A 20,255-nucleotide genomic window follows, 5' to 3' on the forward strand; every position below is an offset into this window, starting at 1 on the left:
TCCAGGGAGCAATTTTGGCCCCGGATGTCCAACTGCTGGTCTATCTGCCAAGGATGCAATTTCTGTATCCAGAGCAGCAATGCCACAATGCAAATGCAGATGGTGCAGCCTGAGTGTTTGGAAACCTCAGTCACTAAGGATGACATTCCTGAAGTACTGTTGGCCTAATCTTGACTTCAGCACCACTGTTGGTTTGTTTTGTCCAACCCCGGTTTTTGTTTTGTTTTAAAGTAAGCCGTGTGCCCTATGTGGGGCTTAAACTCAGAACCCCAAGATCAAGAGTCGCATGTTCTACCGACCTAGCCAGCCAGGTGCCCCTGTTCTGTCCACTTTTTTTTTTTTTTAAGTAATCTCTATACCCAACGTGGGGCTTGAACCTACAACCCTGCGATCAAGAACTGCACGCTCCACTGACTGAGCCAGCCAGGCGCTCCTGTCTGACTTTCTAAAATAATGTTCTAATTTCTGTCTGAGCTTTGGTTTGGGAGGTTCATAAGAAATTCAGTTAGGGTGATAACATGGGTCATATCAGCACTGTAAACCTGTGTTTATTTGGGGGGAAAAATCCTAAAAGAATAAAGACATATTGGCACCTGCCAGAGTAATTGCAGCCCACTTGCCTACAATCCAGATGGCTCCCACTTCGGGCCACGGCCTAATACGCAAAAGATGCCAACTACAAACCAAGTGAACAATGTCTTAATCCCAAGAGATTACACTGGGAGGCCATAGTGTTTCCACTACCCGGAAGTTCAGGCGTCCAGCCTCTTCCAGATGCTTAAGCTTCGGGGAGAGAAAAGAAGGAAGAAATCCCCACCAGACCCAAGTCCAGGGCAAGGGAAGATGTTTTCCTGTCACTGTTCCCCAGAGGCAATCATCTTTGCAAAGGAATAATGTTGCAGCTGGAAGAAAAGAAAAGGGAACAACGTAAGTTTGGCAACTCCATTTAGCAAGACCAGAAAAGTGAGCCGTCTGAGTGTTTCATCCACATTCTTTAATTCTTTTATTTAAAAAAAAAAAATTTTTTTTTAAATGTTTATTTATTTTTGAGACAGAGGGAGACAGAACATGAATTGGGGAGGGGCATAGAGAGAGGGAGACACAGAATCTGAAACAGGCTCCGGGCTCTGAGCTGTTAGCACAGAGCCCGATGCGGGGCTCGAACCCACGAACTGTGAGATCATGACCTGAGCCGAAGTCGGACGCTTAACCGACTGAGCCACCCAGGCGGCCCTCTTTAATTCTTTTAAAGCACATGCCCAGTTCTCTGCACCGACAGCACAGAGCCTGCTTCAGAGTCTCTGTCTCCCCCTCTCTCTGCCCCTCACCTCCTCACACTCTCTCAAAAATAAATACATAAATATTTAAAAAATAAAATAAAGCAAATGCCCAGTTAATGAAAGAACCAGAGAGACCAGGGTTCCCTCTGCCTCCAGGTCTGCAATCTCATTCCTGCCACAAGCATTTACCAAGAGTTTCTGCAGGCAATCTGGGGAATGCCATCATTTCCCAGTGGCCCCCACCTCCTCCCCACGGCTTTATATCCAGCAAACACCCAGGTGACAACCGACAGTTGCCTTATGAATAAACAGAAATGATACTTTACCCCAGCAGTCCTTTTCCTGCCCAGCGGGTTGGGACAAGTCTAAGCTGGTGTTTCTCCCCTCTGCGGATCACGGTCACATTCAGGGGCTTCTGAAAGGACAATAAGCTCATATATTCAACCTGTTCAGAATCCAAAGAGATTCAGACTAAAATGCCGAGATACTGATTTTTGCACATCAGGTTGGTAAGGTGCTTATATGAAGTATAACCCGGCAGTTGTCAAGAGTGTGGGGGACATGGCGCTCTTGGGGCGGCTAATGGGGCTGCACATTGGCACCATCTTCCTGGACAAACACGTCTCCCCACGAAAAAAAAAAAACCTTTAAAAGGTGCCTACAAGATACATTTTGTTAAAGTACAAGATGATATATGAACAAAGTGTTCATTCTAGGACTGTTTATAAATTCAAAAACTGAAAACACCCAAAATATCCCTCAATAAGGTATTATTCAAATACAGCAGAGTGAATTAAGCAGTTTTGGTAAAAACAAAACAAAACGAGCAAAACATGAACCCATGTGAACACATGTTTTTTATTTTTTTACTTTTATTTTTTTCAAGGAGGCTCCATTCCCAATGTGGGGCTCGAACTCACGACCCTGAGATCAAGAGTCACATGCTTTACGGACTGAGCCAGCCAGGCGCCCCTCAATATATGTTCTAAAAGGACATAAAGATTGCTTCATGCATACAAAGGTTTCTGGAAGATATACGAAAAAACTGTTAACAGTAATTACTTGCAGAAGAAGCACTAGGAGTTTGGAGTGAAAGACGACATTTGCTTTTATATCTTTCCATTCAATTAATTTGTTTTTACTACGTGTATGTATTACTTTAGTGTGAAAAATTAAAATAGCATACCAAGGAAACTTACGAATTACAACAAAGTGCATCAAAATCTAGAACTTTTGTGCATCAAAGGACACCACTGACAGAGTCAAAAGTAACTCACAGAATGGGAGAAAATACTGGCACATCTTATATCTGATAAGGGATTAATATCCAGAATAAACAAAGGACTCCTACAACTCACAATAACAGCAAACAACCTGATTAAAAATTAAGCAAAAAAACCTGAGTAGACATTTCTCCAAAAAAAGATAAACAAATGGCCAAAGAGCACATGAAAAGATGCTCCACGTCACTAATCATTAAACAAATGCAAATCAAAACCACAATGAGGTGTCACTGCACATCCATTAGGATGGCTACTATCCAAAACCAGAAAATGACAAGAGTTGGTGAGGATGTGGAGAAATTGAAACCCGTGTGCACAGCTGCAAGAGAATGTAAAATGGTGTCGCTGCCGTGGAAAACAGGGTGACTGTTCCTCAGAAAACTGAAAGTAGAATTACTACATCATGGGAACGCAAGCTGGTGCAGCCACTCTGGAAAACCGTATGGAGGTTCCTCGAAAAACTAAAAATAGAACTACCCTATGACCCAGCAATTGCACTACTAGGCATTTATCCACGAGATACAGGTGTTGAAGGAGTAAAGAAAATGTGGTCTATCCATACAATGGAGTATCATTCAGCCTTAAAGAGTAAGGAAATTCTGACACACACAACAATACGGGTGGACCATGAAGACATGATGCTAAGTGAAATCCACCAGCCACAAAAGAAGAAATATCGTCTGATTCCACTGATAGGTGCAGAGGCATAGAGACAGAAAGCAGATTAGTGATCACCAGAGGCTTGGGGAGAGGAGAATGCAAAGTTAGTGTTTAACAGGTATAGAGTTTCAGTTTGGAAAGATGAAAAAGTTCTGGAGATGGATGGAGGGGATGGTTGCAGAACAACACGGATGTACTTAAATGCCAGAGAGCTGCGCACTTAGAAATGGTTACAATGGGTTGAGTGTCCGACTTCGGCTCAGGTCATGATCTCACGGTTCTTGAGTTAGAGCCCCACATCGGGCTCACTGCTGTCAGCCTGTCAGCACAGAGCCTGCTTCAGATCCTCTGTCCCCCTCCCTCTGTCTCTCCCCCGCTTGCACTCTCCCCAAAAATAGTATTAAAAAAAAAAAGAAATGGTTAAAATGGTAAATTTTATGGTATGTATATTTTACCACATTTTTTTTTAATTAGGGCAGATCTATCAATGTAATCTCTGAAATGTGACAAAATAGAGCATGAAGACAAAAACCAAGAAGATGCCATTTTTCACTCAGATGGTCAAAGAATGAGACTGCCAATAAATAACACAGGTGAGAGGGGTCAAGAAGCAAGCCCTCACATACACTATTCAAGAAAATGTGAACTAATCCAAGCTTTTTGGAGGACACTGTGACATCTATGAAATCTATAAATGCGCATTGCCTTTGACCCAGTAATTCCACTTCTAGAAATCTCTCGGACAGAAACCCTCCCACAAGACAAGAATATTCACGACACCATTGTTGCTGATGGTCAAACCCTGGGAACAACCTAAATGTTCTGTGTGGAGGGATGGTCAAATAAAAGGTGGTAGACCAAGCCACGGAATATGGTGAAGGTAGGTACATACCCACACGGAAATCCCCTCAAAGGGTAGGGGGAAATCCAGAACAGTATGTAGGGTAGGTCTTGTTTGTCTTCTTTTTCTAAATCTTTTTTTCATGTTTATTTTTGAGAGGGGAGGGGAAGGAGAGGAGCAGAGAGAGGGAGACACAGAATCCAAAGCAGGCTCCAGGCTCCAAGCTGTCAGCACAAAGCCCGACACGGGGCTCAAACCCATGAGCCGCCAGATCATGACCCGAGCCGAAGTCGGACACGTAACCAACTGAGCCACCCAGGTGCCCGTCTTCTTTTTCAAAAAGCAATCACTATGGACATATTCATTCGCACTTAGGAAATATATGAGAGATACACTGAGTGCTTTGGTTCTAGAAACAATACCCCTAGACAAACTAGAAACCCAGAGGTCATCCTTGACATGGGCTAGGTGTCATATTAAAGCCTATGTACTTCCATCCTAAAGGTCTCCTAGATTTGTCCACTTCCTTCCACCTCCAGCTCATTCACCAAAGCCACCATCACCTCTTGACCAGGCTGCTAAGACTGTCAGCCCTCCAATCAGCTCTCTACCTAGCATCTGGAGAAATCTTTCCAAGACACAAAGCTGCTTACATCTGTTCCTCTCAGCTTGCAAGTGTGCGTATGGCTCTCTACTGCTCCTCAGGAAAAAAGAACTACATCTTGACTAGGGACCGCAGGGCCTCATGCATTCTGGCCCCTGCCAACCTCCCGGACCTGCCTCCTCCTCCCTTCCTCTCTCCCCCTTGCTCTGGTCTCCAACCATCTCCTCCAGCCCTCCCATCTCAGGGCCATGACCCTGCTGGAAAACTCCTCTCCCCGCCAGTCTCCAGCCTTGAACAACTTCTAACATTCACAGGTCACGTCCTCGGGAACCTTATCCTAACCCCCGTCGTTGCTCTCCTAGCCTCCTCAACCTTTTCCTTCATAATACTCATGAGAGTATAGAATTACCTTGGATTAATGCTGGTCTCTCCCACCAAAGCGTCCCCGAGGCAAGGGCCTTCTGTTTACCTTTGTTGTTCCCGCTTTAGCACCCGCACCTTGTCCAGCACTCAAACAGAGCAGGGAGGGTCCTCGGGAGGGAGAGACTCAGGACTTTTATCCTTTCTTCAAAACCTTTTGCATTAAAAGTGCATTATTTTTGGGGCGCCTGGGTGGCTCAGTTGGTTAAGCGTCCAACTTTGGCCCAGGTCATGATCTCACGGTTCATGGGTTCGGACCCCACGTCGGGCTCTGTGCTGACAGTTTGGCGCCTGGAGCCTGCTTCAGATTCGTGTCTCCCTCTCTCTCCGCCCCTCCCTAGCTCACACTCGCTCTCTCTGTCAAAAATAAATAAACTTAAAAAAAAAATTTTTTTTAAGTGCATTATTTTTATTTATGTGAGATATAATTCACATACCATAAAATGCATTTCAAAGTATACAATACAGTGCATTTTAGTATATTCAGAGATTCGTACAACCACTCCCACTATCAATTCCAAGACATTTTCATCCCTCAAAAGGACCCCAGTACCCATTAGCAGTCTCTCCCGATGCCCTCCTCCACTCAGCCTCTGGCAACCACCAACCGGCTTCCTGTCTCTGTCCATCTGCCTGTTCTGGACACTTCACATAAATGGAATTCTCAGATACACAGCCCTCTGTGCCTGGCTTCTTTCACTTACCACAAATCCTTTCAAGGTTCATCCATATTACAGCAGGCCAGCACTCCATTCCTTTCCACAGCTCAATAAAATAAACGTTGTTTATACTAAACATGACTTTTTTTTAATTTCAGATTTGTTTTCCTTTGAAAATACATGCATTTGACCCAGAAAGGCAGCTTTAGGAAGTTATCAAAAGAAACAGAGATAGAGATTGGTCTACAAGAGTGTTCATTTCTAGGTTTCCCTAAAATTAGAAACCACCTAAATGTCTAATAACAGAATATAGTGTTTTTTTGTTTTTTTCATCATTTTTCTACGGACACAGAGTGGACCCTTGATTCTCAAGTCGGGATTCTGGTTCCAGGAGGATCCAGGGCCCTGAGGGGGGGTGAGGTGTTCCAACCCCAGCAGCTCAGCGTTTTTTATCTATTTGGTATATTGGAATTCCCCGAGAAATTTCATTTGAAGAAAAGGTTCTGTCGCTTAAAAATGTTCAATGACTACTTCTGTAAGGCAGGATTTATAGCATTATTAACTATAGTCACCATGCTGTGCATTACAGTACATAGTAATGTTGTATAGCATATTTGAAAGTTGCTATGAGAGTAAATCTTAAAAGTTCTCATCACAAGAAAAAAATATACAACTATGGTGATGGATGTTAACTAGACTTATGATGATCATTTTGAAACATATACAAAAATGGAATCATTACGCTGTATACCCAAAACTAATATAATGTTATATGTTGATCATACCTCAGTAAAGAAGAAAAAAAGGGGGGGTGCTCACAGATCTATGAAGAGCTTAAGAATATATTTAACTAGAAAAGACAGACTCAAAACCAGTAGCTGTTATCACTAATCACCAAAATTGGAAACAACCTAAATGTCCCTCACTGGTAAATGGGTAGGCAATCTGGCGTTCACCTACACGGTGCAGCACTACTGAGCAACAAACAGGAGTGACTACACGCACGCACGACGACGTATGAATGAATGAATCACAGACGCATGATGCAGAGTGAGAAGAAGCCAGACTTAAAGGGCCCTATATACTGGGCAGTTCCATTGACAAGCCATTCTAGAAAGGGTGAAACTACAGGGCTGGAGCACAGCTGAGCGGTTGCGTGGGGTGGGGGCTGGGGGAGGGGTTCGCCACCAAAGGACATGGGGCCGTTTTGGGGAGGATGACAGAATTGCTCTATATCTTCATTACGGCGACAGTTACCAAACTAGGTACGTGTGTCAAAACTCACAGCACCGCACAATGAAAAGGGTAAATTTGGCTGTAGGTAAATTACACCTTAATCAAGATAACCAGGAGCTCTATATGCTGGTATATGAACAGACTGACCCTGGAAGGACACACAGCTGGAAAGTGGCTACTTCCGGAGGAGAGGGAGATTCTCCATCATGTGTTCTTTGGTTCTGCCTTAAACTCAGGTTATGTATTACTTCTTCGAGAAAAAAAAAAGGCATATTTACAAAACGAACCAGTAACAATGATCCCAGACACCTGCAAGTTTTGAAGTACGTGCACCAAGGTGTGCAAGAGACATGAATAAACCATAACACGAGGAAACTCCAGGGAAAAGGAGTGAAAGATCAAGAGAGACGCTGGGTAAACATAACAGAATGAAACTACACCTGCACCACTTCCAGGAGCCTCACTGGCAAGACAGGACAGCAAAGGGACAGCAGAGGGACATGACCACAGGACAAATAGAACGGAAGGAGATGGTACGGAAAGAGACGGCACCAAAATGAAAAGCTAACAAACTAGACAAGTGGTCACTGAGCAAATACAGAAAACACAAACCCTGTTTAATTTACCCCTGTAAATTAAAGAAAAAAAACACTTTCCAGTAATCAAAATCACCATAAACTAAGTTAAAAGACCAGGAGCTAACAGGAGAAACATATGTAATGTGAAAACAGGCAAAGGTTTAATATCTGTTATGTTAAAAAAATTCCTGGGGCGCCTGGGTGGCTCAGTTGGTTAAGCATCCGACTTCGGCTCAGGTCACGATCTCACTGTCCATGAGTTCGAGCCCCGCGTCGGGCTCTGTGCTGACTGCTCAGAGCCCGGAGCCTGTTTCAGATTCTGTGTCTCGCTCTCTCTCTTGACCCTCCCCCGTTCATGCTCTGTCTCCATCTCAAAAATAAATAAACGTTGAAAAAAAAATTAAAAAAAAAAAATTCCTACAAATCACTTTTTTAAAGGGACGAATACCCCAGTGAGAAAAAAAAATATATAAACAATCCACAGAAATCAAAATATGACCATTAATGCACGTAAAAAATAAGGACACTCAACCTCACTGGTAACCAGGAAAATACAAATGAAAATAAGATGCCACTTTCGCAAAAACGTTAAAATAATAGAGAGTTCTGTTGATGACGTGATGCTCTCAGGCACTGCTGGTCAGGGTACAAATTAGTAAAACTTCTTCAGATCACCTACTGTAACTGTGTATAATACACTGAGAGCCTGTAAGTACTTTCCGGTATCAATGTCAAGAAACAGCACACGAACAAGAATGTTTGTGCTGGTAAAAAACCGGCAATCACCAAAACGTCCACTGATAAGGCAGGGGATGGACAAACTGGGGTCCACTCACACAACGGACTGCTGTGCAACAGTGTAAAACAGCAAGGTGTGTGGAAATGAAAAGACTTCCAAGAAACACTGCTGAATGAAAGCAGGGATAGGAAGGAGGAAGGGGTATTTACATAGGGTGGCTGCAAAGGTCTTATACAGGTGTCATCTGTACAAGATGAGGGATGGGCCTAAGGGAGAGAAAAACACTCCAGCAAGTGCAAAGGCGCTGGGCCTGAGCAACATCTCTCTGAAGGCAGTAAAGACCCCAGCGACGATCCCTGGCCCTAGCGATTCCAGGGTTACTGACCGGATGTGACTTCCAACTCACCCCCTCACTGTGTTGCACCACGTTGCCAATGTTATGCAGAGACTGGAAGTTTTGGGTGTTCACAGAGCCAAACTCCACAATCTCATCATCCACTTGCAGACCCTAGACAGAGAAGAGAAAATAGAAAACGAGGGTAGAGGTTAAATGTGCTTCTGGTTTCTTTACCCTTCCACATCCAACTTTTAACATCCAGGCCAAGAACGTGTTTTCTACAGGGGAGAATGGCAGGCACAAAGCAAAGAGGTCAGGGGTTTAGCGACTGCACACGGGAGAGGGTGGTGGATAACTGGGCCACCTCCCCCTGCGGGTTCCTTCTGGGACAGATCTAGTGAAAGGGGGCCACATCTGCCCAATGTCTGATAAAAGCTGGGGTTGTACAGGCCTTCAAGAATGAGGGGAAAAACCAAATGCTGCCTTCTGGGGTCCCGACCCAGGTTCAGGGGCAAGAAGAGGCAGAGCAATCTCAGCTGATTTTGTTCAGGGGTCAGAATTTAGACCAGTTTGCCCTAAAGGTCCCCAGACAAGCAGCCACAGGCGCAAGGCTGACCCAGGGCTAGTGTGACCCTTTCATTCCAAGAACACAGACCAGGATTCATTCACTCCTTCAACTTATATTTGTTGCGGGCCAACTACAGCCTGTGCTCGATGCTGTGGATAGAGTAATGAGTACAACGAAGCTTCTGTGTAACTTAACATCTTGTGACCATTAAAGATGGTTGGCAGGCCCTGGCTCCAGGACCCGGTTCCATAACTGAGGAGCAATGTGTCCTGGCACAAGTTACTTCAGAGCTCAGGGGCTTTTTTTCATGGGCAAAATGGGGGTAAAGATTACTGCCTATCCCAGAAGGTGGCTGTGGGATTAAAGATTAAATATGCAACCACATAAAAACTTGAACATGATGTTCAGAGTAGCATTCTTAATAATTGCCAAAAAAAATGGAAAAAAAAAAATGTTAACTGGTGAATGGATAAAAACAATGTGATGCAGCCATACAATAGAATATTAATCAGCCATAAAAAGGAAAGAAGGGGGTCCCCGGGGGGCTCAGTTGGTTGAACATCCGACTTTGCTCAGGTCGTGATCTCAGTTTGTGGGTTCGAGCCCACATCGGGGTCTGTGCTGGCAGCTCAGAGCCTGGAACCTGCTTCGGAGTCTGTGTCTCCCTCTCTCTCTGCCCCTCTCCTGCTCATGCTGTCTCTCTCAAAAACAAATAAACATTAAAAAAATTTTAATAAATAAATAAAAAAGGAAACAAATAGGGATACATGTTCCATCAGGGATGAACCTTGAAAACATGATACTAAGTGGACAAAGCCAATCATAAAGCATCATACATTATATGATTCCATTTACATAAAGTATTCAAAATAGGCAAATTCATAGAGACAGAAAGCAGACTTGTGGTTCCAAGGGGCTAGGGGAGATGGGGCTAGGGGGCACAGGGTTTCTTTCTAGAATAATGAAAATATTCTAAAATTGATTGCAGTGATAGATACATAGCTCTGTGAATACACTAAAAGCCATGGAATTGCATACTTTTTTTTTTTTTTTTAGTTTATTTATTTTTGAGAGAGAATACAAGCAGAGGAGGGGCATGGAGAGAGGGAGACACAGAATCTGAAGCAGGATCCAGGCTCTGAGCTGTCATCACAGAGCCTGATGTGGGGCTTGAACTCACAAAGTGCAAGATCATGAGCTAAGCCACAGTTGGACGTTTAACCGACTAAGCCACCCAGGTGCCCCAGGAAATCATATACTTTAAGTGAGTAAATTTTACAGTGTGCGAACTGTATCCCAGTAAAGCTATTTAAAACTTTTAAAAATACACCAGGTAAGATCTGTAACTCATTCGGCAGGACAGCCAGTGCCCAGCAAGGATTCAGTAAATGGTGGCTACTGTTGTCATTCTCGTGTCTATTACTCACAGCCCAGCTAAAATACGCCCAACAAGAGATCCTCTTTCCCTCTCTAGCAATATTTATCACCTTCTGCCTTGTGTCCCAGGCCTCTCCCTGACCAGTCTGGTGGGAAGCTGGGACTGACTCCTCTCGAAACCCTGGCCTCAGCACAGGGCCGGGCCCCCAGGCCTTGGCCAGTGCTTGCCAAGTGAGTGGGTAAAGTGAAGCCGCAGCATGGAGAGATGACGAGTCTGTGTCCACAGTCCCACCCGGCCCGCACCCCCACCCCAAGGCTACCTGACCCACGGTGCTCTCTGGCTATGGATTTCCGTGGCCGGGTTCTGGCTTACCGCGATGCTGGCCGGGGAGCCAGGGCTGATGCTGTTCACTTTGGCGAAGGCCTGAGGGGGGCTGAGGCCCTCGCTCTGGTCCAGGTTGCGGCTCATGGCCTCTTTGTGGGCCTCAGCCATGTCCCGGGCCTGCTTCTCCTTGTCCCGAGCATGCAGCTGGTGCAGGGCTTCCTCCACCTGCTTCATGACCGCCTTGTGATCATTCTGCAGGCCTGGGAGGAGAATGCCGTATCAGGGGACAAGGAAGACGGCGGAGGACATGAGACTCCCACATTCATTCCCTGAATATTCAACAAGCACCTCCTACATGCCAGACACTGGACTAGGGGCTGAGGACAAACGTGTGGCCGAGACAGGGGACTACCCTCACGAAGCTCAGTCTAGCAAGGGAGGCAGCCACAGAACAAGTAAATTACAGTCACATCTGATGACTGTGATGAGGGCTGGCCAGCCAGGACCTGACCTTTTTAGTCTAGGAGATGAGGGGAGACTTCCCCAAGGCAGCGCCGTTTCAACTGAGACTTGAAAGGTGAGCAGAGGAATCGTCCCGCTTTACTTCTCACCTAATTCCTCCGGAACGAAAAATGATGCCTAAGTCTACTAATACACGGCAAGTGATGTTCGGTCTGAGACCTAACAGGACAAAAGCTGGAAACGAGGAACCGTGGGGTAAAACCCTCTGATTTTTTTCAGTACTGATGGCTAATTCAAAATGTTGCAAAATAGGGCGCCTGGCTGGTTCAGTCAGAAGAGGCTCTTGATCTCTGGGGTTGTGAATTCAAGCCCCACGTTGGGTGTAGAGATTACCAAAAAAAAAGATGTTGTGAACCACGATGCCAGTAAGTCACCGCAGCAGGCCAGTGCAGCACTGGCCTGGTTGGCAGCATTTTGATAACTTTCTAAACCTAAAAACAATTTCCTCTATTTCCTTCATTCAAGCCAGGTCACTCCCAAGGTTCCCTTTGAGGAGTTTCAGAGGCCAGAGCCGCCAACCAGCACTGCCCGCCAATCCACGTCCACATCTGTGGGACACGGACTTTCAGACTTTCCAGATGCCCTCGACTGGAAGCACACATGGCCACCTGACCTGGTTCCTCTGCCTCTGTCACTTCGAGGGAAGGGGAGGCCCTCAGGCATAATGGGACTCTGGGACCCAACCCACAGGAGCAGACACAAGAAAAGAACCCAGATTTCAATAAGTAGAGACAATATACATGGGCAGGAAGACTTAAAACGGTGTCAACATACAATATGTGGTCACTGTCTGACTAGAAAAGACCCCCTGGACAGTAAGCTCCACAAGGACCCCCAGAACCTTCAGCAGTGCCTGGTACATGGTAAGTACTCCATATATAGCTGCTGGGTGATGGAATGGATAACTTCACTTATAGTCTATTGCAATTCTAATCAGAATTCCAAAAAAAGTTATTCTCTTGGACAAAATGTTTCCAAGGCCTAGTTCAAAAAAATAAATTTGCAACTATAACAAATTCAGTACACTAAGATGTTAATAATAGGGAAAGCTGGGGACTGAATGGGACCTCTCTGTGAATACATTTCCAATCTTTCTGTAAATCTAAAACTGTTCTAAAAAATAGAATCCATTTTTATTTTTTCTTTTTTTTAATGTTCATTTAGAGAAAGAGAGAGAGGGCAAGCATGCATGAGCAGGGAAGGTGCAGAGAGAGAGTGAAAGGGAGAATCCCAAGCAGGCTCCACGCTGTCAGGGCAGAGCCCTTCTCGGGACTTTATCTCACAAACCATGAGATCATGACTTGAGCCAAAATCAAGAGTCCGACACTTAACCGACTAAGCCGTACATATGGCCCCCACCTCCCCTCCCCAAATCCATTTTTAAAAATACAAGAGGAGCACATGACTGGTTCAGTTGGTGGAGCATGTTACCTGATCTCAGGGTTGTGAGTTCAAGCCCCATGTTGGGTATAGAGTTTAGAGTTTACACACACACACACATACACACACACACACACACACACACACACACACAAAACAAGAAACTTCTGAGAATAATTTTTCAAAAGATTGATCAGCATTGCTCAATCAGATTCCTTTTTTTTTTTTTTTTTAATGTTTATTCAGTTTTTGAGAGACAGAGTGCAAGCAAGGGAGGGACAGAGAAAGAGGGAGACACAGAATCTGAAGCAGGCTCCAGGCTCTGAGCTGTCAGCACAGAGCCCAACACGGGGTTTGAACTCATGAACTGCGAGATCATGACCTGAGCCGAAGTCTGACGCTTAACCAACTGAGCCACCCAGGCGCCCCACAACCAGATTCTTAAATACAATAAAGTCATTAAGACAGTGTGACACCGGGGTGCTTGGCTGGCTCAGTCAGAAGAGCATGTGACTCTTGATCTCAGAGTCATGAGTTCAAGCCCCAAGTTGGGTGTAGAGATTACTAAAGAAATAAACTGAAAAAGACAGTGTGATATTAGCAAAGAGATATATCAACAGAACAGTGCAAAAAACTTGAGACCTAAATATGTCTAAAAATTCTCTATGAAATACTGCTAGCATTTCAAATGAATGGAGAAAGAATAGCCTATTTAATAAATGGTGTTGGAACATCCGGGTAACCACCCGGAAACAAATAAGTCAGTGCCCTCTCTCACACCATAGGCTCTGCTTCTCAAATTTCCCCCAGAATCCTAAGTGCCGAGGAAAGCAGGCCACATCCCTGGGGAGTCTGAGGGTTTAGCCAAAAGCCCCAAATTTCCCTCAGTCTGATTGTCTTAATATGGCTTTTCCCTACCCTGTATCTTCCCTTTGTTTCAATACAAAGATGGCGTGCTTCTTTCCCCCAAATCTTCGAGGCAAAGTGACACTCTAAGAAGCTGTTCTGGGATCACACTGCAGCTTTGAGGAATGGTCGGCACCTTGAGCGGTGTCTCCTGCGGTTACTCGCGACCCCAGTGAGCAGCTCAGCTTTATACCACGACGTGCTGAGGATGGAGTTGAGGTTCACGCACATAAAACGGAGGTCCCTGAGTGAAAAATGTGCACGACGAGTTCCCCTCTAACAGGACTTTGTGGCAGAGGCTGCTGGTTGCCCGCCTGTGACGGGGTGAATAATGGCCCCCAAAGGTGCTCTCATCCTTGTCCCCAGAAGCTGCCCGATGTTACTTTCCGTGCCCAAGGGGGCTTTTTCCAGAGGTGGTTAAGTTCAGGACACTGAATGGGGAGATCATCCTGGATTACCCAGATGGGGGGCCCAGTGTGACCACGAGGGTCATAAGTGAAAGAGGAAGGCAGAGAGTGACAGGAGGAGGTGGGACGGTGGGACCAGAAGCTGGAGGATGACCTTGCTGGCTTTGACGACGGAAGGAGCTATGAGCCACAGGACACAGGCACCTCCAGAAGCTGGAGAAGATAAGGAAATGGGCTCTTCCCAAGAGCCTCCAGAAGGAACACAGCCCTGCCAACACCTCCACCTTAAACCAGTGACACCCATTTGGACACCTTATTATTGTAAGAGTAAATCTGTGCCATTTGAAGCCATTAAGTCTGAGAATTTATTCCAGCAGAAAACAGAGAACTGATACACTATCCAAACACTTCTCTCCACTTGTTCCTCAACCACGAACAAATACATGATTTTATTTAGGATCGTGAGATGCCCACCGTGGGGTACATCCCTCAACATGTCTTGCCGGCAGAGGGGCCTAGGAGGTGAAACAGAAGTCACTGCAGCAAGGTGGGGGTGGGCCCCCAGGACAGATCTTTGAGGGGAGGGTGCTGGCTGGCTAAGGACCTTTCTTCCTCCTTACTTTCTTCCTTCCCTCCCTTCCTGCTTGGCGCACGGACACGGTGACCCTAAAGCTAGACATGTCCTAAGGATGGCAGAACCAGGGGTGTGGCGGCCAGCCCTGCACTGCCGACCTCCAAACGTCCGTACCGAGGGACTGAGCACTTCTGTGTGAGTGAGCACAGCCAGGTCACTATCCTTACCAGCTCATACATAACTGCTTTGATTGGGATGGTGAGCAATATTTGACTTGGGCTTCTATTATCATTTCAAAAAAGTTTCCAGAGTGAAGCAAAGTCCTTAAAAACGAAATGAAAAACGAAACCATAAATTTAGAACCCTAGAGGCCAAACCATTTCCTCCGTTCTGAGTCCCTCGACTGGGGGGGGGGGGGGGGAACGGTAAGAGAATCGCATCAGGGCAGAAGAGGGGGAAGCAGATTACTATGGAAGAAGGAGATTTCACTTGTGTGCCTTCAGCCTCGGGAAGGGACCTGCACGTGCACCACTCACAGACGATGTTGTGCCTTGCGGTCCGGACTTGGTACAGGTCCACATCTGAGCGGGGGTACCCCTCGCAGTCCACCAGCGGCTCACTCATGCCAACGCCTTTTTGCTGGAGGGAAGACACATGGTTAAGATTTCACAGGTGTGAAGTCCTCCAGACCTCCTTCCCTGTGCAGCCATCATAAAGGCGACAGTAACAAAAGCCGCCACATGCTGATCGCTTGGCACAGGCCACGTACTTTCCCCACATGCTCCCTCAATCACCCTCAAAGTGGGGGGGGGGGGGGCACTATATTTTTTTATTGATTTCTAATAAAACAAGAAATGCAGGAATCCAGTCTCCTCTTTTGAAGTCAGAACAGTGCAGATTAAAGCTTTGCAGCTCATCCCCAAGGCCAGCCTCTTGGACTCCTCCAAACACTCCTTCCTACAGCAGCTGATACCTGGCTGGTGGCCTTGGAAGCTGGAGGGGAGTGAAAACCCCAAAGGACATCCAGCTGTGGCAGGCCCTTGGTTCTTTCTGAAAGTAAAAAGAGATCTGAAAGGGATTTCAAAAGGTTTTTCATCCCTCAAGGACACACTGACATCAATTGCCTCTGGGGAAAGGAATTGGGTGGGTGGCTGGGGGACAGGGAGGGAAGAGGGACTTTTCATTTTATACCCTTTGGTAGACTCTGAGTTTTGACCATGGACGTATATTCCCTATTCAAAACAATACATTTTAACATTTTAAAGACTTTTCCTGCGTAAATCAGAGCATAGCACACAAAGGCAATGCAAAGTGTCGTGTTGTGTGATAGAGGGTAGAGATTTTGCAGTCAGACTTTGATTTTTTTTACGTTTTTTTTTTTTTAATGTTTATTTATTTTTGAGAGAGACAGAGACAGAGTGTGAGTCGGGGAGGGGCAGAGAGAGAGGGAGACACAGAATCCAAAGCAGGCTCCAGGCTCTGAGCTGTCAGCACAGAGCCTGATGTGGGGCTCAAACCCACAAACCGTGAGAGCATGACCTGAGCTGAAGTCAGATGCTTAAACGACTGAGCCACTCAGGTGTCCCAGTCAGACTTTGATCTGAATCCCAGTTTTGCCGCGTACAATCTGGGTGCCCTTGGTTAAGACTCCTCTCCAAGCCTCAGCCTCCTCGATTATCAAATGGGAATAATGGCACTCACCTCCCTTCCCACTCGCGATGAGAATTAATGAGTTGACCTGTGTGGACAGCTTAGCACAGTGCTAGGCGCACCCACAGTGGGGTGAATAGTGGCCCCCAAAAGATATGCCCCAAGTCCTAAACCCCCAGAACCTGTATATGTGACTTTATTTGGAAAAAGGATTTGGAGATGTAATTAAGGCTCTTGAGATGAGACTCTCTTAGATTCAGGGTGGGCTCCAAATCCAATGACAGGTATCCTTGTAGAAAAGGCAGGGAGATCCAGGACAGGGGATCGTGTGACCAGGGGCAGAGACTGGCGTTATCCAACTGTAAGCCAGGGATGGCTGGCAGCCACCAGGAAGTAGGACAGGGACATGACATGGAACAGATCCTCCCTCCGAGCCCCCAGAAGAAACCAACCCTGCTGACATCTTGACTTCAGACTTCTGGCCTCCACAACTGTGAAAGACTAAATGTGTCATTTTAAGTCACCCTGTTTGTGGTAATTTGTTACTGCAGCCCTAGGAAATTACTACGCATAAAAGTAACAAGTCACGGCTGTAATTATGGCAGCAGCAGAAAAGGTGCCCAGGATACATATATGCAGGACGAAAGATTCCATTCACTTCTCTATCTGGAAGCCACTGGGTTACACCTACTGTTTCTTGTTATTAACTGAAGTCCATAGTTTACCTCAGCCTTCACTCTTAGTGTCTTACATTCTATGAGTTTGGACCAATGTTTAATGAATGTACCCATCATCACAGTGTTACACAGGGTATTTTCACTGCCCTAAAAATCCTCTGTCCTCCACCTATTCATCCCCACCACTACCCCTGATCCCTGGCAACCCCTGATCTTTTTACTGTCTCCACAGTTTTGCTTTTTCCAGATTCTGGTTGGAATCCTACAGATGGAGTCTTTTCAGACCGGCTTCTTCCAGTCGGTAATATGCAATTAGGGCTCCTACACATCTTTTCAGAGCTTGCTAGCTTATTTAGTTTTAGCACTGAGTAACATTCCATTGTTTTGAGATACCACAATTTATTTATCTATTCACCTACTTAAAGACCTCTTGGTTGGAACTCCTGGGTGGCTCAGTCGGTGAAGCATCCGACTCTTGGTTTTGGCTCAGATCATGATCTTGAGGTTGGTGGGATCAAACCCTGCGTCAGGCTCTGTGCTGACAGCATGGAGCCTGCTTGGGATTCTCTCTCTTTCTCTATGTTCTCTGCCCCTCCTCCACTTGTGCTCACTCGCTCTCTCTCTCAAAATAAATAAATAAACTTAAAAAACAACAACACCTCTTGGTTGCTTCAAGTTTTGGCAACGGTGAAAAAAAGCAGCTATGAACATCAGGAAGGTTTTCGTGTCAACATGTTTTCAACCCCTTTGGGTAAACAGGATGGAGCACAACTGCTGGATGGGTGGTAAGAGAATGTGGAGCTTTGTAAGAAACTGCCCTACTTTTGCATCCCTATCAGCACGGGATGAGAGTTCCTCCACACCCTCACCAGCATCTGAAGGTGGAAATTCTGACACATACACAGTACATAGTAGCACCTCGCGGGTGTTTTAATTTGTATTCTCTGATGACTTAGGACGTGATATATCTTTCTATATGCTTCTTTGCCATCTGTAGATCTTCTGTGGTGAGGAGTCTGTTAAGGTCTTTGGCCAATTTTTTTTTTAATGTTTTTTACTTATTTTTCAGAGACAGAGAGACAGAGCACGAGCTAGAGCGGGGCAGAGAGAGAGACAGACAGACAGACAGAATCCAAAGCAGGCTCCAGGCTCTGAGCTGTCAGCACAGAGCCCGATATGGGGCTCGAAACCACAAACTGTGAGATCATGACCTGAGCCAAAGTTGGATGCTTAACCAACTGAGCCACCCAGGTGCCCCCTTTGGCTGATTTTTTAATCAAGTTATTGTCTTTTTAGTATTGAGTTGGAAGAGTTCTTCATATTTTCTGGATCCCTTGTTAGGTAACTGCAAATATTTTCTCCCATTTGGTGAACTGCCTTTTCCCTTTCTTGACTGTGTCTTTGGAAACACACATTTTAAATCCTGATAAAGTCCAATTTATCTACTTTTTCTTTTGTTGCTGGTGCTTTTGGCATCACATCTGAGAAAGCTTTGCCTGATCCAAGCTCACAAAAGTTTATTCCTAGGCTTTATTCTAAGAGATTTATAGTTTTTGCTGTCCCCTCTTTTTGAAAACAAACATAGAGCAGGGCTTCAAGCTTTAGCCAGTGATGGTAGCTAATGACAAGGAACGAACATATTATAGCACCCTGATACGTATTTTTATTTTATATTAAAGGGAAAAAAATCCCATTTTTCCCCATATGCTGTAGAGCTATAAAATTTTCATTTAAACTAAATCAAGTAAAAAAGTGGATCAACTTAAAGAAAAATACCAAGGGAACAACAGTACAGGAGGTATATGGATACAGCATCTGCTTGAGGTAGAAAGTAACTAAAGTTTGGGAAACTGTTAGCATAATGTTGAAAACACAAGTTCTGGATTGAACAGGCTTCAAGTCTGAATCTCACTTTGAGACTTTAAGTAAGTGACTTCCCCTTTCTGAGCTTCAGGGTAACATCCTAACTTCACAGGGTGGTTGTGTGGATTTCATGATCTAACACACAAATAAACCAACACTCTTCAGGCATACAATCAGCACCAATAAAATGGTACCCTGGCCTCCGTATGATGCCTCTATCTTACTCCCATCACCTAAAATGCATTCCATCCACCCTACATAAGATGTCTTTTATTCTTCCTCTGAAAATTGATTTGTGGCTTTACACTAAGTGACATAAGAAAAACTATCAGTTTGGTAGCCAGACGACCAGGGAACTAGACCCACCACTGCCACTTCCCAGCTACATGACCCTAGACTAGGGTTTGCCTCACCCTGGGCCTCAGTTCCCTCCCTATACAATAATGATAAAGAGCCTTACCTGTCACTCAAAGCTCGGTCTTTAGACCAGCAGCATCAGCAGCGCTGGGAATTTGCTAGAAACACAGCATCTGCACCTGCACTCCCGAGCTCATCAGAAACTGAAATTTTAACAAGATCCCCAGTGCTTGCCAAACACACGAAAGCTTAGGAAGCTCTGACGTGAGCGGGTTAGCAAAGCACAGATCTTCTGGTACACGGTCAACAAGGACTGACGATGCTGGTGACATCTGAAAATTTATTAGCTCTGTGACCCGAGGCACGTTTAAGTAACGCCTCTGTTTCCTCATCGCTAAAATGGGGAGAGTAACAGCCTCAAAAGGTTGCTGTGACGGTTAAATGAGCTCATCAACGTAAAGCAATTAAAACAGCGCCCGGCACACGGTAAGCGCTCCATAAACCCATGCTACAGCACCAACACCGATTATTCTTAATTGCTAATATTACTTGCCTCCTGCCAACAGAGGCCGCAATTGCCGCGCCTTGGGCTTCCCAGGGAGGGAGAGACACACAGTTGAGAGCTCAAGCACAGGCCTCCCCTGCCTCCCAGTCCTCCCAGAACCGGGTGCCAGGTCAAGAGGCCCCGGGCTCCTCCTCCTCCCGCCCGGGAACCCCGAGCCCACACTCACGCTCTCCAGCACGTCATAATTGGCTTTGATCTGCGCCTCGATCTCCTCCTTGCGCCGTATCAGCTCCTGGATGTCGCTGACAGTCACTCCACCAGCCTGAGAGGAGCCTTCGCTCTGCCCGGTTTGCTCCTCCGACATCCTGGACCTCCGCAAGGTATCCTGGACTCCAGGCTTCCCGGCTTCCTGGCTGCGGACGCCTGAGGGGACTACGGCTACGGATCCGCCCGCGGGCCAAACTTCCTCGGACATCAGCAAGCGCGAGGATGGGCAAGGGGCGTGGT

General features: G+C 45.8%; 1 protein-coding gene across 1 annotated transcript; it reads right to left on the reverse strand.

Moving 5' to 3' along the window:
* Positions 1 to 523: 523 nt before the first annotated feature.
* On the reverse strand, positions 524 to 20,206 carry PSMD9 (proteasome 26S subunit, non-ATPase 9). The gene is made up of 6 exons (XM_003994632.6): positions 19,975 to 20,206; positions 15,233 to 15,335; positions 10,956 to 11,167; positions 8,707 to 8,808; positions 1,607 to 1,695; positions 524 to 902 (listed from the first exon to the last, which is right to left on the reverse strand). The coding sequence occupies exons 1-6, from the start codon at positions 20,110 to 20,112 to the stop codon at positions 875 to 877; spliced, it is 672 nt and encodes a 223-aa protein (XP_003994681.5). The 5' UTR covers positions 20,113 to 20,206; the 3' UTR covers positions 524 to 874.
* Positions 20,207 to 20,255: the final 49 nt, after the last annotated feature.

Source organism: Felis catus, chromosome D3 (genome assembly GCF_018350175.1).
Source record: "Felis catus isolate Fca126 chromosome D3, F.catus_Fca126_mat1.0, whole genome shotgun sequence".
In the NCBI taxonomy this organism is placed as follows: domain Eukaryota; kingdom Metazoa; phylum Chordata; class Mammalia; order Carnivora; family Felidae; genus Felis; species Felis catus.